This window comes from Lottia gigantea (assembly GCF_000327385.1).
Source record: "Lottia gigantea unplaced genomic scaffold LOTGIsca_13, whole genome shotgun sequence".
In the NCBI taxonomy this organism is placed as follows: Eukaryota; Metazoa; Mollusca; class Gastropoda; family Lottiidae; genus Lottia; species Lottia gigantea.
Window position 1 is genome coordinate 1169727 of NW_008707425.1, and position 17099 is coordinate 1186825.

A 17099-nucleotide genomic window follows, 5' to 3' on the forward strand; every position below is an offset into this window, starting at 1 on the left:
ATGGAAGAGTTTCTGGCAGCCAGAAGAGTTGATATTTTGAGAGATGAAAAGGTAGAGATTAAACTATTTACTATCCACTATATATCAAAGCTTTATTTGTATGCAGAACCCCAGCCCTTAAATATCATATTTTGGCTTGAACATTCCCGTAATCGATTTGTGTTTGGAGAAAAGTTATAAATATGGTTTCCGAAGAGTTAAGTTAGCCTCCAGAGTAATGCATAACGATGGAACTATGTGAAACAACCCCTGCAACACGATCCCCTATAATTTTTTATCATTCATTTAAGTATGAAAATTGGTATGTCACCTATATTACCCTCACTTACTCGTTTCTGCACTTATCTTTCAGATTGACGACGATTGCGTCAAGATAATGACGGATGAAGAATTAACCAAATTTATACCAGTTTATGGTGACATACTTGCATTAAAACAATTCTTTCATAAAGAGAATGATAAACAAAAAATAAAGAAGCAGAGTATATTTGAAACTTTGAGAATAAAATTAAAATTTGTTTCAGATCAAAATCAGAAAAAGTCTTTTCAAGCACTTAAGCCAGAAAAAACAGTTGGCATGGGAATTATGATATACGACGAAGACGAACAACGTTTCCATACAGTGAGAACGAAAAATGGTGGGGGAAATTTGTCTGTGAGCTCGCCATAAAGCGGACATAATAAAATCAGCAACAGAACTGTTTTCCCAAACGGAAAATCACCAGAATTTGGAGATGCTAAAGATTATGCATTTGACATAATAAATTTCCAGTACATCCCACTTGATAAAAATGTCACAGTTGATCGAGTAAGTGAATTAACTAAATTGGCTAATTTAAGATTTTATTTGGCTTTGCGGCACAAATATCCAACATCAATAGAACCAAAGAAGTGTAGTAAGAGGAAAAGTAAAGCATCTGCAACAAAAACAAAAGGGTGAAACTGAACAAAATGAAGAAGAAAGATTTTATGAGCTACAAATTGAATGATTTTTATACGCCCACATGAAATGGGGGGTGAATATTGCCGTCACCCATGTCCGTCCGTCCGTCCGTCCGTCCGTCCACAATTGCTCGTAAACACTCTACAAGGCACAATTCTTGACGGATTTTGACAAAACTGGGTATGAATGTTCATAATCACCCAAGGATGAACCCTACTGAAAATCAGAATAATCGAAAAATATTTAGTATAAGTTATTGCCCTTGTTCTTGAAAACGCGTTCAATTTTTAGCTCGTAAACACTCTAGAAGGCACAATTCTTGACGGATTTTGACGATACTTGATGTGAGTGTTCGTAATCGTATGAATTATTGCCCTTGTTCTTGAAAACGCGTTCAATTTTTAGTTTGTAAAAACTATAGAAGGGATAATTCTTGACGGATTTTGACGAAACTTGGCATGAGTGTTTGTTATCAACCAAGGTTAGACCCTATTGAAAATCAGAAAAATATTTAGTATGAGTTATTGCCCTCGTTCTTGAAAAATATAGGAATGATTATTTTTTGGGTAGGGAAGACTGTTGCATGTGTTTGGGTAGGGTGAGGATTGTTGCTAGGATATACTAATGTGCTTCTGCTTGGGTTAGGGTAGAGAGGTAAAATGTTTCTCGGGTTAGGGCATGAAGGTCTGTTGCTAGGATTAAGAAGAGTGATTAGGATTAGGGTAGGGTAGAGGACTGTTGCTAAGATTACCATAGGGAAGAGAACCGTTGCTCATGGTTGGTCAAGGTATAGCTTCCGAAAAATGTTTATTATGAAAATACAAACAAACCACTACTAATATCTTTAATTAGATGCACAAAAAGGTCATTAACCCATAAAAGCAAGAAACACAAAATATGCTTATAGTTCACGCCTTAATTCGCGCCTTATGTATGAATCACATATTTCACTTGGTTGATTTCTTTCTGAAAACATATTATTACACTTTGAGTAAAATAAAAATATCTACAAATAAACAATCTTATATATATATATATCTGAGAGAAAAGTGATGACCAACGAAATTTCCCTACAGGAATTTTCACGACAAGCATATTTGGCAGGGTGTCCGGAGAAAAAGTAAATTTCCTACATGCTGAAGTATATCTGAGACAGAAGTGATGACCAATGAACAATGACCCGACATGAACTTCCCGACAAACACACTCAGTGGGGCTTACTGAGGGGGTTGGGGTCAACCCTCCCATATGGACGCCCCTAAGGGATAATGTTAATGAAGAGGGTAAGCATTATCTGCCTCGCACTCGACACCCTAGTAATTAGCCATATTAGGACAATTAGGGCAAATCTCTCAGAGATTCGTTTCAGGCGAACGTAAGTCTGTGACCTGCTGTTGATTTCAAAGGAACTAAAATGTTATGTAATGTTATGTATTTTTAAATAAATGCATACCTAAATAGCATCGAAGTAACAGAAAAGAATTAGGTTTTTATCTAGGTAATCGCCTGTAAAATACCCATCATCTTTTAAACTTTTGAAATGCTGAATTCAATAGTCTAGACACTCTTTCCTCAGTATGCCCCACCAGCTTTCAATTCTTTGGTTTAATGTACTTGTTCCGTTCTAAACAAATACTGAAACTGTTCAAATGATTCTATTTTCTGTCCTCTCATTAGACCTAATCCGTTCAGGACATCCATTTACTTTTTTTTACAGCATCTATCAAATATTCACCAATAACTCTAGGGTCATTATTAGTCGACCAGGCTTCCAGCCAAATTACATTACGTGAAAATCCATCAATGTAGCCATGGATACATATTCCAAAGGGTTTCAGATTGTCATATCCATCTATATGCCATATACTATTGGGGCCTAGTGACCGGTACTGGCGACGGCGTAGTTTTTCTACTTTTCCTTGCATTAACACCATCAGGATCAATTAGACCAAGCAAAAGAAGAACAGTTTCATGAGTTGTGTTAAAGCCTTCTTTGCGCAATTAACGGCACATCCACCTGTATCCATGCTGGCTAGCAGAGCTATTACAAAGCTCATGTAGGTAAACAGCAACATCTAAAATGTCTGAATGGTGTTTTGTTTGGTACAAGCTGTACTTAGATGTTAACCTTTTCAAAGTTATTTGACTTATAATTATTCCATACTCATGAGCCAAAAAGATGAGCATCTCCTTATTTAATAATCCCAATGAGAAATAAGTTCTTATAATTTGTTCTTGATCCATATTTTTTGTCACCCTTACAAACATGAACGCTCGTGTTGCAAAGAACATTCACATTACAAAGAACACTGTTCTTATATTACAAGTTATTTGAATTTTCAACATTCTAACTTGAAAATTCAACATACTAGCTTGAAAATGCAACATATTTACTTGACAATTCAAGTTAGTAACTTGAAAATTCTAGTTAGTAACTTGAAAATTCTAGTTAGTAACTTGAAAATTCTAGTTAGTAACTTGAAAATTCTAGTTAGTAACGTGAAAATTCAAGTTACTAACTTGAAAATTCAAGTTACCAACTTGAAAATTCAACACACTAACTTGAAAATTCAACATACTAACTTGAAAATTCAAGTTACTAACATGACAATTCAAGTTACTAACTTGAAAATTCAAGTTACTAGCTTGAAAATTCAACATACTAACTTGAAAATTCAAAAAAAAAAAATGAATGTCCTTAATACGCTTCTATAATCATAGACTTTTTTCTGGGCCAGCCGATATATATTTTTCCAAAAATTTCTTAGTTCATTTGAATCTACATTTGTATACGGTCACACGTCGCAGATGGCTGGACAATCTTATACACTCCTATACGTTCGCTGACACTCACTGCTTTGATGCATTCTGACATGAAACTGGAAGCAAAAACGTTTAAAACGGTATTTTTAAAATTGTTAAAAATAAAGCCGGAGCACAATTGCGGTTGTAAACCATTTTTCTGTACACCCACTAACACCACTCCCTGTTTATTACTGCGATATAAGTGAACAGTTCCATTCATAAAATGATGTATTAATAATTTCTTAGATTAACACGGATATAAAACTGTATTCTCTAAGGAATCAATCTTATATATTATTTAAATCTTGAACAATATATATGAATATGGTCATTTGACAGTTTCAATAATATTTTGATTATGCAAATTTCATTCAATTCATGTCCCAGTTCAACCTTGCGTGTAAGACATCGTATAATTGTCGCCACTATTCGTTTATTTTGTACATGTTCAAAAGCGGTTTAAAAGCGCAGTACCTGAGTGGCTCAAACGCTGCTAAACCATTAGAACGCAATTTGGTTGCGGTTATAGGTCGGCTGCTTGTTGAGATTGAATTTTTTTTAGTAACCTCCTTAAGTGGCATTTAGTAATTGTGTAATAACTTAACAAGACACAATTTTTTAATTAATTACTTTAATAAATAGCTTGTGACGTTTCGTCAAAGATACTTTAGATTTTATCATGCAATGATACGAAAAAAAACCAGAGCAATGAGAATATATAGTAAACAAGTGATTGAGCAACAAAGTGATTAATTTGAGAAAGAAAGGATTAGTCATATTGAGTAATGATTACCAATTTACTAAATAAGATAAAGGTGATTACAAATAATTAAGCTAAAACTAAAAAAAGTGACCGACGGATGTTCAAAGGAATTGTGGATAATGTAAATCATAATAAGAGATGAAAGGGGGGGGGGGGGGGTCATTTGGAATAAGAAAAATTTGAAGTAAAAAAGGGGGTAAAAAAACAACAACAACAACAAAATTTGAGATGTCAATCAACGCCATCATGTAGAATGTTATATGCATGTATGATCGCAAATGGTCGCAGTCCGCTACCGGCAACATATTTTCTAACTCCATTTAAAGGGCTAAGTGGTAAATAAAGGTCTTTAATCCCGAATCTTATGGAATTTGAAAGAATATTCCTTCAAAATTATTACATTGCAAAAATGCAAATTTCCACTAAACAATTTGTAATTTAAAATGTGGCAAATGCAGGCAAGGTATAAAACGAGGTTCGTAAAAGCTTGGCATTGTGAAGATCTTTACCACTGTGTACCATCTTTTCATATATATTCTTTCTTTTATAAAGTAGCTTTAATTACAGTATAAAAAGTGGTGGGAGTTATCAGCAATCAGATCTAATATTGTACGATATTATAATGTAGGAAGGTAGGAGTTTTTTTTTCACAAGGATACATTTTTCTTTCACAAAATGAGTCGTTTGAGCAATTGACGTTCGTAATACTGTTTTCTGTTTCTTGACAGTTTGTTCTGACAAAGCCACATGGAATTATCCAATGTTTCGGAGGGGCATACCACGGAACTAAGGATGTGAATTTTTTTCAGCGCTCAACTAGGGTGAATACTCTTTTGGAATGCCCGTACACTAGATATCAAAAACATAAACAGCGCGAATGATCATTTGTCGTCAATTTGATTAATACTTTTTTTTTAGAAGATACACATTGAAAAATTAATATGTTTTTAGGTAATCAATCAAAATGACGATTATTGTTGACTGTAAGCTTTGTGTAATGGCTTTAATAAGCTTTTCGTCGGCAGCACGTAAGTTTTACAATATTATTATATTTTTTTGTACTTTAATGACATCAAAGCTGGCCAATTCTATATAAACAAACAAATTTTATTGGTGCCCATTTTTAAAAAAAAACAAACAAAAAAAAGCAACTCTGTATTTTTAACTACAAGAAATATTGTACATCGACAGTATTGTATTGCTTTAAAAATCAACAGTACAATATAAAACCTACCGATACTTGGGGTACAAATACGGGACACTGACTTTATGAGGGTACAAATGTCGCGGTTGAATGGCGCAAGCCTCCCAGGGAGCGTCTTTTATGTAAAAAAAAGTTCTCTGATGCCTTATGTGCAATTAACGTTCGTTATACTGTTTCTTTCTGTTTCTTGACAGTTTGTCCTAACAAGGCCAAATGGAATTATCCAGTGTTTTGGATTGGCATACCAGGGAACTATGGATGTGAAATTTTTTCAGCAAATGGACGCTCAAGTAGGGCGAATACTCTTTTGGAATGCCCGTACACTAGATATCGAATTTATGAATCATTGACAATGAATGGTTATAAAACGAGTCACGATTCGCCAACTACCGCTACTCGAATGTCGGCCTCTACCGGCAAAAGTTTCAATGGCTGCTTGGTACAATCTAATAACCCAATTTCAGTTGTGGCCGTGAATAAAAATGGTGGTCTGATTGGAGGAAGCCAGTTTCGGGAACTGAAAGAACTGGGAATAGAATATTTGATAATGACTGCAAACCCGAACATTTCTACCAAACCGGAGTTCGCCATCATGGCGGCTTTTACTGGTACAAAAGTCAGCGTGCGACTTCCTCTGGTACGCCCAATCTCTGTTAATTACGGCGGTACGACCTACACCACTGGCGATTGGATTAACGATACCTTGAAAGATTTTCAAACCATGAGGATAGTAACGAATAAAAAAGATTTAACCGGTTCTTACGTCGTGTCGGATAAACCGGTTGCAGTTGTGGCTGGAGACTATGAAACCAAAGTTCCGATTGGCGAAACATTAGTGAGTGGACACGTGGAAGAATCCATGCCACCAATACAAGAATTGGGTAGAGATTACATTGCAGCGCCTCTAATTCACACGAACTATACCTGCTCGTTACGAATATTGGCTGTCAGGAACATCACAGATGTTACAGATGTAACAATATCGAACATAACCGACACGACAGGATTCGCCGTTTCGATTCCTTTCAATGACGTTTATGATTACGACTTCAACTGCGAACTCCAACTTATTCGTTCTAACCAAGAAATTATGGTCGGACTGTTCACGCAAACTGGGGGAATAGTTGGTGGGAAACCTTCGTATTTTGTTTTGACACCGTTAGAGAAAGCGGGAAATGTAGCGTGGTTTGGTGTGCCCGATTATTATGGTTTGAATCTGTACACCGCTTTTGAGCACAATTACGTGAACGTTATTGTGAAGGCTTCTGATGCTGGTGGAATTCGAGTTAAGAACTCAGGAATCACATCTCATTTCCATCAAGACATTGATGTTGATGGAGAAACCTATTCCGCATACTCCGTACCAGTTAGTGCATCTTCTTTCGATGCTCATTGGGTTCGCCATACATCAGGGGGTAAATTTATATGTTATTTTGAAGCGAGGAAAAACGACTGGAGATCTTATGGATATACCCTAATACCATATCAACAGGTAAGTTGTCGATTACACCTGTCTGTTCCATAAGCACTTGTACTTTTCGTCTAAGAATATTTCGCAGAAAAGTTTATTAATTGGCATTCTGCTCGAAAGATTCCATTCCGTTTTATCATAGTGGTTTGTCTATAAAATGTTAGGCGGACGGGCCGAGTAGATGCCACAGAATAGTCAGAGGTGGGTGTGAGGGGGATGAAGTGGGATCAGCTTCGGGCAATAATCTCAATCATAAAATAATTTAAGATAGCTTGCAGCTGTCAGAAATGTTAACTAGATCTTTATTTACCAAAAATATATTGAAGATCTTAGTAAGAAAACAAAATTCATTATGCATTTGAATATCACATCTATGGTCAGTTCTGATGAGTTTTTCCACTGATCTTTTTAAATCACTAACACTAACCTAGAACCAATATTAACAGGCTCTGCACGCTAAAGATTCTCAACAGTTGGGAATAGAAAAAGAGTAAGCTATCGCATGCAAAAACATGGAAATATTTGTCATCGCACACTGTGAGATTCACATGAGAAAGTACGACATGAACCATTTACTTCTCGTTTAATTTCAGGGACCAGATTTTCTATTTTGGGATGCAGATTCTGATGATCACGTTACTGCTATAAATATAACATACAATTCAAGTAAGTACATAACATCATTCTATACATGCTTAAGGGTCAAACTGTAATTTCCGCAGCGGCATGCCACAAAAATTACACACACAATGAAATGTGACTTAACGCGAAATAAGCGCGAGAACAAACAAGTGAACTCTGAATTCGGGTCTTATGACAAATTTTACTTTTGTCATTTTCAAAATTCTCAAAAACAAAATCCCAAATAGACCTGGCCTTGACCGTGACGAAATCACATCCGTATATCACGCATATAAGTTGTAGGACCAGATTTGCCGACTACCATATGGACTGGTTAAACCAAGTACATGTACCCGTGCCCCTAAAGTTTTACAATTATAATCAAACTAAACAACCAGCAATATATAAATGAGTGAAAACTGAAATAGCATTAACTTAAGACTGAAAATCTTTGAATATTCCATTACCAGACACTAAATTAACTTACATAGGGGTTTACAGGGTAGCATATGTTAAAAAATTCGCGGAGGAGGAGTCCCAATCGATCCAATTAAGTCCAAGTCCAGGTAAGTCTTCCAAGGTTAGTTTAATATTGTTTACTTGTATTATGAAAAAAATATTTGTAGATTTAAATGTCAAAAGTTATGAAGCAACCAACAACCGACAAGCAAAATCATTTGATCCATCCACCAACGTAGTTTTCACTGACACCAGCAGAGCCGTTGCCATAAACAAATGTAAGAAAACATCATGTGACTTGGTCAGCTGTACTGAAACTAATACGTGTACACTTTTGTACACTCCACATTATTGTGAAGTTTATGAAACACCTGGTTCGGCGTTTTATAAATCTTCAGAAAATGAAGAGTCCTGTTCTGCACCGCCACCATCCTGAATGGATGGTACTAGTGCGACCTGTTGCAGAGATAAGGGTGATTGAAAGTAACAAGTGGCTACTGAATAAAATCCATTGGCACTGAGTTAAAGTTATGTTAAATTATAGTGGTGCTAATATTTAGTAAATTAAGAGAAAGAAAGTAAAAACGGAAGACCTTAATAAATAAAAAAATTAATGAGTACATTATAATTATATTCTTCTCATATATATCCAAACAATTCACTGTAAAGCGAACTACGGCAATTTTAGTTTTTCCTTTCAGCAATATGAATAAAATGCACATATATTCGAATGTTGTCTCTTTTTTTAAATAAGGTAGCCGCTTTGGACCAGTATTTTGCTCGCTAAGGTCCACGGTTCCATCCCGGCATAGGTCAAGATAATACCTTCGGACTTTTCAATACTGTCAGTAATGCAGGTCGGAAGGGATGAAATGGAAAAAGCGTCTAGATGTTCGAAGGAAAAAGCCGATTCCCGTTGTACACGTCTTCATCATCTCAATTAGGTGCGGGGAAAGTGAGAGTTTTTTCCTTTTTGATATTGATAATTGATTGTGGTCTGGATACATTAACATTATCTCCCTTCTTACAATATGCTTTTCTAACATTTGACACAAATCTTGATCTCAAACGCACGACATTTTTAATTGTCTATCAATCATATGAAGAAGTTGAATTCCGAACGGGTCTTCTTGAAAGTGGCAGCGTGCAAAAATGTACCGGGTACAATATCTTGAAATATATAATTTTCGTAAAGAGGAATCAGTCTCGTGGTAGAATCCTTTATGGATTCTTTTGATACTCATACCCACACGTAGTATGGAAACATATTGCTGTCCATCCGTTCACTCTTAGCTCTTTCTCACTCTACAGGCTACAAATATGATTTGTACTAGTGGGCGTTTGTTACCTTGATTCGCAAGACTATCTTATTCTAAAGCTATGATTGACGTTCTTATATTTTCTAATATATTCTGCGTTTGATAGTGACAGGGCTTTTTCAGGCAACATTACAGATATAATTCTACATAAAGGAAAACAAACCTAAAAATCATATATTTTCATAATTCAAAGGCATAGTAACATGACAATAAACAAGATTATGATTGGTGCATGAAAGGATTATTTAACGATCAAATATAGTGGTTGATTTAAAACAAATTGTACTGAAAGTATTATATAATATATAATATAAACTAGGAATATTAAAACTGAACTATATCGCTTTACAATTGATGCATTCAGTGAAATTATTTTATTATTGTACACATAAATATACTCTTCTGTAAACAAATAAACACGAATTTTGTGTATGATTGATAATAAATGAGGATTTTAAAATTGAACTAAAAAATTGCTTGTCACAATATTTATAGCAAGACATTATTAAACAACTAGCTCCTTCACCCAAGTTTTTACACTATTATTGTCATTGAAAGACACGAATGTAGAAATCACAGCCATCATTATAAAAAATATCTGGATTTCTCTTGATATTAACACTTATGTCCATTCTTTAAAGATTCTAATGTTATTGTTTCTGGTCGTTCAGATTCTTCATTCAACGGAACGATAACTTCCTGAATCATATGGGATTTATTTGTACGAAAACAGGGACAATGCAACAAGAAATGTAATATGGCCCCGATTGAACATAATGCACCACCAGTGTAAAAAGATATGTCGTAGCTGCTAGTTGTATCATAAATATACCCTAAAATAATAAAAAAATATATTCAAATAATCATATAAATTTTAACATGTATGTATGTAAGGGTGTATGTGTGAGATACATGCAATTCTAACGAAACTTACGATATGATATCGAGAATTTACTTTGATCTTTACCTTGTATAAACGAGGTTGTGGGTGTGAGGATGTTTGCTGATGGGGAGTGCCTAACTGTGCTATAGTAATTACTTTCGAAATTATATTTTTTGACAAGACATTTTTTAAAGGCTGCTTTTTCAAAGTGGTTCAATCTATAAAGTTGACATTTGGTGAAATATTGTATAATCTATCTATGGTTATGAGGTCAAAACATGATAGCCTTATTTTTGATACTTTTTGAAAAATACTGGATAGAAAAGTATTATCGTTTTTTCTTGGTCACGCGATATATGTCACGTGTCTTACTCATTAACATATTTAAACAAACCTATTCTAACGGATTCATATGTTTAAATACGTTACTATTAAGAACTTTGGTATATATATATGTACTACTTAAATCGTGGTTAGATGATGTAAGAAACAGTGCTTTAAAAGAAAATGAAGCACGTTATGCACGTGCAACTACAATACGTAATGACAAAACCAGTCCCCAATCTTACAATTTGTCATTCATGTTATATAGCACGTTTGCATTCACTATCCCATTTAAACAGTCTCGACCTAAGTGTGAAAACTGAACAACAAATATTACTTTTCATATACATGTATAGCCTTCATACAACAACAGAATTGTGATATTCCACGGGGTCATTTTTTGAATGAAATTTCACTAATAAATATGGCCTATACATATTTTACGCTTTCCTATATGACACTTGGTAAATTTTACTTTAATCAGGTAAAGATGTCTGAATCGGCAAATCATAGAAAAGAATACATTACCTGCTAGAGGGGGGCCCGCCATCGCCGCCATGCCTCTGAACATTGCCAATAAACCAAATGCATTTGTCAATTTTTCAATCCCCAGTAAATCACATATAATTATAGATGACAGTGAGATAAATGCACCTGAAAGAAAAACCCAAAGAATATTTGAAGCCAAGCATTTGTAGACTCGACACTAAATATCTCGATATCGGACTTTTCTGCCTACGAAAATGGATATTACGAATTGACCGCCTGATGGTCATGTGATTTAGTGTAGTTAGTTCTTGACCTCGAATAACTTGACAAGTTTCCTGTCGACTTCGTACTTCAACCATTCAATAGATCACAAGATCTACTGTTATGTATACTCTCTAAGGCTTCCACGTCTTTTGTGATAGAAGTGATATATGTGAGAGACTAGTAAAACATTTTGATTACCAAGTGATGTTCCAAATATTGAAGCTGCTACATTTAAAGTAATATAATCATTACAGAATGGGAATAACATGGTAATAAGACCAGTGATAGCCACTGAGATATTGTTAACTAATAAACTACTGACACGAGGTCTGTCGGCTAACCAACCAGCGACTAATCTTCCAAAACAATTAGTTATACCTGAATAATACAAACACAAAATATCCATCCACATTAATATAAAGTTTTGATATCTTAAACCCCACGCCCTTCATTCTATAAAGATCTTGGTTGTGCATATGTTTACCGGTTTTCTGGACTACGTCTCGTATATTTTTAAAGTTTAGAGATCCTCCTTGCACCTTAGCATACGACTATCGCATCTGCACGTGTTTTATCTTTTGGTATGCTATACAAAAAACACTCGGTGTATTGCCCACAATAGTTCTACGGGTACCATAGAAATTTGTCTTCAGTCCCATGTTAAGTGCCTACCTATTAAACAACATAATTTTGAATGTGAAGGCAGAGGGGAGTTAGGCTCAATTTTATTAGTTTTCTTGTAATGCTTCGAGATACGTTGTAATGGTTTAGTTAATTTTAACGGTCATGTTATGATAGCAGATATTTCTCCTTATATCTTCCAACGAATTAAACTGCTATGGACGTATTTAACAATATCAAGGGCAATAACTCAAAGACCCCGTGAAACTGTTATTTTACTAATGTATAAAGGTAAATGCAACAACTTACCGATAACAGATACTAAAAATGCTGCTTTATGTTCATCTATTCCATTCAGTACAGCCTTATCAACTAAGTAAACGAAAGGAACATAAAATCCAAGGAAAACAAACACGTTTCCAGTGCATAACAGAATAAATCCCGCATCTCTAAATAATGAAAAATCCATCATTTCACGAAGGGTATCTTTCGCAGAGTTGGGAATGCAAAGATATTGCCAAAAATGAGATTCTTCTTTTCTTTCTATTTCCGTCGGAATTGTTGTAATACTCTGAATGTAACTTCGCATATCAGGTTGAGATTTAAATTGTGGAATATTCAGAACACTTCCACTGTAAAATATATCTTTTCGATATAAAGGACGTTTATAGTCCTCCTTGGGAGCAAGCAGATTTTTTGAGTTTATTAATTTGCTCCTTTTATCGTTGACTACAATGTTCTGGAGACCATTAGGTTGAACTTTTAACATTATATTTTTAGGATCTGAAGCACTTAACAGAGGCGAAAATTCGTGAATTTTATGATGCATGTTGTTGGGAAGGCTTCCATTGCTAAATTTGGTTGTTTTCACGACTGGATATTGGACCTCTGGATCACTTTTTCTTTTATTAGTGTCCTTACTATCAATAGGTGGAAGTTCGTGTTGTGGTGAACTGGCTGAGCTCGAATCTTGTGGTGAAGTCGGTGGTGTAAAATATTCAGATTGTTCTGTTGTGACAGTCCCTTCTATAGTAGAATCAGCTTCTATAGATAAATGTGTAGCGCTATCAGATTTATGTACATAGCTCTCTTCTACTACTACTTTAGGTAAACTAGGACTGCGCGGAGAGCTGGTGATGTCCCCTCGGTCTGACATCGATAATTTATGTACTCGTGCATCTCTACTATTTTGACGACCAACTCCTTTCACAAATATAGCACTAGGTAAAGATGCTAGTTCTGATTCGTCTTCCTCAAGTCGTTTTTCTCTCAACAATTTGGCTTCCATTACACGTTCTAGGATAGAATTGGCATCACGGACATGATACGCGTATCCACTACATTCTGATTCTGATCTAAAACGTTTTGATTTTGTTTGTTCCTTTATTCTATCAATCATATTTTTAGCCCGTGGTCGAGTGGGTTTGGGTTTACTGACTTCTAGTGGCCTCATCAACATTCCACAAACAGCAGCTTGTAAGATAATACCAGCCAAAATCAACAGTGCATTGCGCCAATCATACTGATCTAACAAGAATTTGGAGAAAGGCGCCAACACAAAAGTTCCAACACCCGAACCACATACAGCAATTCCTGTTGCCAAGGCTCTTTTTGATTCAAAGTAATAACCAACACTAACAATAGCTGGTAAATATATCATGCCAAAACCAAACCCTGAAAGTAAAGATTAACTGCAGGTAAGGTAATATACGCCCACTGGCAGCTTTGGTAACAATCACCAGAAAGAAATATTCAGTCATACACTTCTTTCTAACTTTTTGGGGTGATAGTGAACAATATCACAAAGTTTCGATAAGAATTGTGCCTTCTAGAGTGTTTACGAGCTAAAAATTTGAAGGCGTTTTCAAGAACAAGGTCAATAACCCATCGAATATTTTTCGATATCTTTAACCGAGTTTCAAAATCCGTCAAAAATTGCGCGTTCTTCAGTGTAAACTAGCATTTCAAGTACAAGGACAACACCTCATATGAGATATTTTTCTGATTTTCAATAGGTGATGTCCTTGGGTGATAATAAATAATAAAGATTCGTCTAAATCCTTCTAAATTGTGCCTGACAGAGTTTTTAAGAAATACGAGCAATTATGGACGGACTGACGGACATGCGAGACGCCAATATTTGCTCTTTGCTATTTGTAGGCGTATAAAAAGTATTCTATCACATTCAGATCAGTAATGAAACTGAAAAATGACGAAATATTATATTTTTCGCCAAAAGAACACATGGTGACGACGTGTATTATTTCCATGAACCCATGTACAACTTAAAATCTAAAGTAAAAATCCAGGTTGTATTTTAGCAACATGTAATAGAAACAAAATATTGCCATACCTCCAATGACACCATAAGTCAGCGTCAAAACTTCAACATTTGGTGAAAATGTACTTAACACAAAAGCAGTGGCAGATATAAAACTTCCTACTACAGCAACTGGTTTACAACCATATCTGTTGGTCATACCACTAACAATAGGACCTGAAATATAATTATATCATTTAATTAAAAAGCTTTGATTAGTTTCTACATTCTACAGGTAAATGACAACAAAAAGTTTATATGACTATAGAAATTATTGTTGAAAGGTAGAAAAATCTAGTATAATCGTTGCCAGTCGATATAGCATTTTGAAATCATGTTCAATTCAGTGATTTGATCTTAATGTAACGTAACATAATGACGAGTATTTAATGTCTGCATATCTGTTGAAGGACCGTTTACCGTACATACCGGTAGCTTTATTATCGGAATAAAGATATGATGATATCAAGGTACACTGTAGATATCTCAAAGATCAAGCTAAGTTGAGTTTTTGCCTATAAGTTTTGGATTTTACTAAAAATACAAGTATCCAACCAATTGGCGATCATAAATTCTCTCCATCAGTATATAGCCTAGTTATGATATGCAGCTATAATCGGCCACAATCATAATATCAATTGTGGCAATACTATTCAGTTTGTGTGGTAAGGATTTTGTAATATATTCTGTGCGAGTCAAAAAAACAGTTCTCATTCATAGATCATTATGAACAATAACTGTGTTTCCACCAAGGAAAAGGTCGGCTTTCGGCCATTTTAAAGCTAGCTTTCGTGTGTTTCCATTAGGGGCAAATTGCCGAGCCCTCGCGATGGTTGGATCGATAGATATTGTTGAGAAACTGTGAATTGTTGTCAGAGCTGTAATAACTTACCAGCAAATAGATAAATTCCACATAATAATGAACCAATTAGAGATATCTTGCTTTTTGGAGCCTTGAAGACATCGACAAATTCCACCAAAAATACTCCAAAAGTATAACCTATTCCGTCAACAATCATATTAGATACAAATGAACAGATAACAATAATCCAGCCATAACCTCCATCTGGCGGTGTTGGTATATAATCATCATCGTCATCATACTCATCAGATTCTACTGAAGGGTTACGATTTTTCTTTACTGACGACATGATGTGAATCAATCAATATTCTCTTAATACACCATCTTAACCTGAAATTATTGACATGAATTGATTATCTCTAATTTGACATATACAAGGCAATCAAACATTATCTGGAACCACACTCCCCATACGAAACTACGTCTAGTTCTTACGTAGAAATAACACACACGAACGTAGTTCACAACCATTTTAAATCACATCTTCGACTTTTACAATGTTTCAACAAAGCTTTCAAGTCACATTTAAAGCTATTTCTAAACCTTTCATTGCGATTTGAAGGTTTAGTTGAAATATTAAAGCATTTTCTAAATTTCGACTAATTAAGTCGACGGAGTGATTCAAAATGGTTGTGAACTACGTTCGTGTGTTGTGAACCATACGTAGTTTTGTATGAAGGTGTGCTATAATATCTTTTTGTCTCTCACCTATATTAAATCATCTAAAGAGATTAAAATAAAGAATTATTGGCAAGGTTTTCAATTTTGATACCAGAGCTTTTCACAAATTTTGAGAAAGCTCGAACTATACCAACGCTACACTATGGTGCCTAAATGTCAAGAAACACTCTCAAACTCTCGAATTTTTCGATAAAAAATTCAAATTGAGATAACATTAGTTTTCTTTTCGAACATAAATCCATTGCTAAATTTATCCTAAATAACAATGTATTAAGCAAAAAAATTTCAATGTCATGTTATTTTATTGAACAGTTTAATGATATTCTAAAGGTGGGTTTTACACTGGCAACTTATTTATGCGCACAATCTTTCAACCTTCAACCATTAGCAATCTACCTGTGATGTTCACACTTCTTCACACAAGTTCACTCCCTGGTGGAAGGAGGTTGAAACATATTGAAAGATATTTTGGTTGGAAATTTGGTAAATTTTGGAATTAGTCACTATAATAAACAAAAGGCTACATTGTTGAAAATGTTGTGCATGGCATGCTGGAAGAGCAGAGACGACAGAAGAAACACAAATAAGACAGTTTGATAAATGGATGATTGATTGGCTTGGGCCTTCTGTATTTATCCTGTAGTCTTCCTGTTCTGTAATATACAGACAATGCTATTTCTCTAGATTTTCTACAAGTTGTCTTCGGCTTCCTCTAGTGACAGAACACAAACGCATGTTTTGCAGTACTTACAATGTTTTATTGTTTTTTTCTGCTTGGGAGAGCCCTCCGAACACATTTTCACAGGATGCAATTTTTCATGAACCAAATTCGAAATGGCCACCATATTCCAAGTACTATTTGTCATTTTTAAGGCACCAACAAACTTATTTTTAGTGTCACAATATATATTTTCATAAAGAATTCGTTTATGATGATTATTATCCCCTATTAGCAAGTTGTTATCGTGCTAAATGAAATTGAAATAACATCTTCAAGAATCGTCAGAAATCTCCTATGACACATTGTAACTTTTATCCAAATTATGTTTTCACAAATTCAGGTGTTGGTT

The 17099-nt window shown here is 34.9% G+C and overlaps 3 protein-coding genes across 3 annotated transcripts; 2 read left to right on the top strand and 1 right to left on the bottom strand.

The window, feature by feature from the left end:
• On the top strand, nucleotides 1-670 carry LOTGIDRAFT_157134 (hypothetical protein; the record flags this gene model as incomplete). The annotated part of the gene is made up of 2 exons (XM_009048907.1): nucleotides 1-51; nucleotides 353-670. The coding sequence occupies 2 exons, from the start codon at nucleotides 1-3 to the stop codon at nucleotides 668-670; spliced, it is 369 nt and encodes a 122-aa protein (XP_009047155.1).
• Nucleotides 671-5475: 4805 nt separating this feature from the next.
• LOTGIDRAFT_157135 (hypothetical protein) lies at nucleotides 5476-8702 on the top strand (the record flags this gene model as incomplete). The annotated part of the gene is made up of 5 exons (XM_009048908.1): nucleotides 5476-5539; nucleotides 5910-7207; nucleotides 7780-7852; nucleotides 8278-8373; nucleotides 8434-8702. 5 exons carry the CDS (start codon nucleotides 5476-5478, stop codon nucleotides 8700-8702), a joined length of 1800 nt encoding a protein of 599 aa, XP_009047156.1.
• A 1624-nt stretch (nucleotides 8703-10326) lies between these two features.
• LOTGIDRAFT_92970 (hypothetical protein) lies at nucleotides 10327-15580 on the bottom strand (the record flags this gene model as incomplete). The annotated part of the gene is made up of 7 exons (XM_009048909.1): nucleotides 10327-10418; nucleotides 11321-11446; nucleotides 11744-11923; nucleotides 12476-13123; nucleotides 13529-13840; nucleotides 14520-14663; nucleotides 15379-15580. Coding segments are annotated over 7 exons (1704 nt in total), but the record flags the coding sequence as incomplete, so codon positions are not given.
• Nucleotides 15581-17099: the final 1519 nt, after the last annotated feature.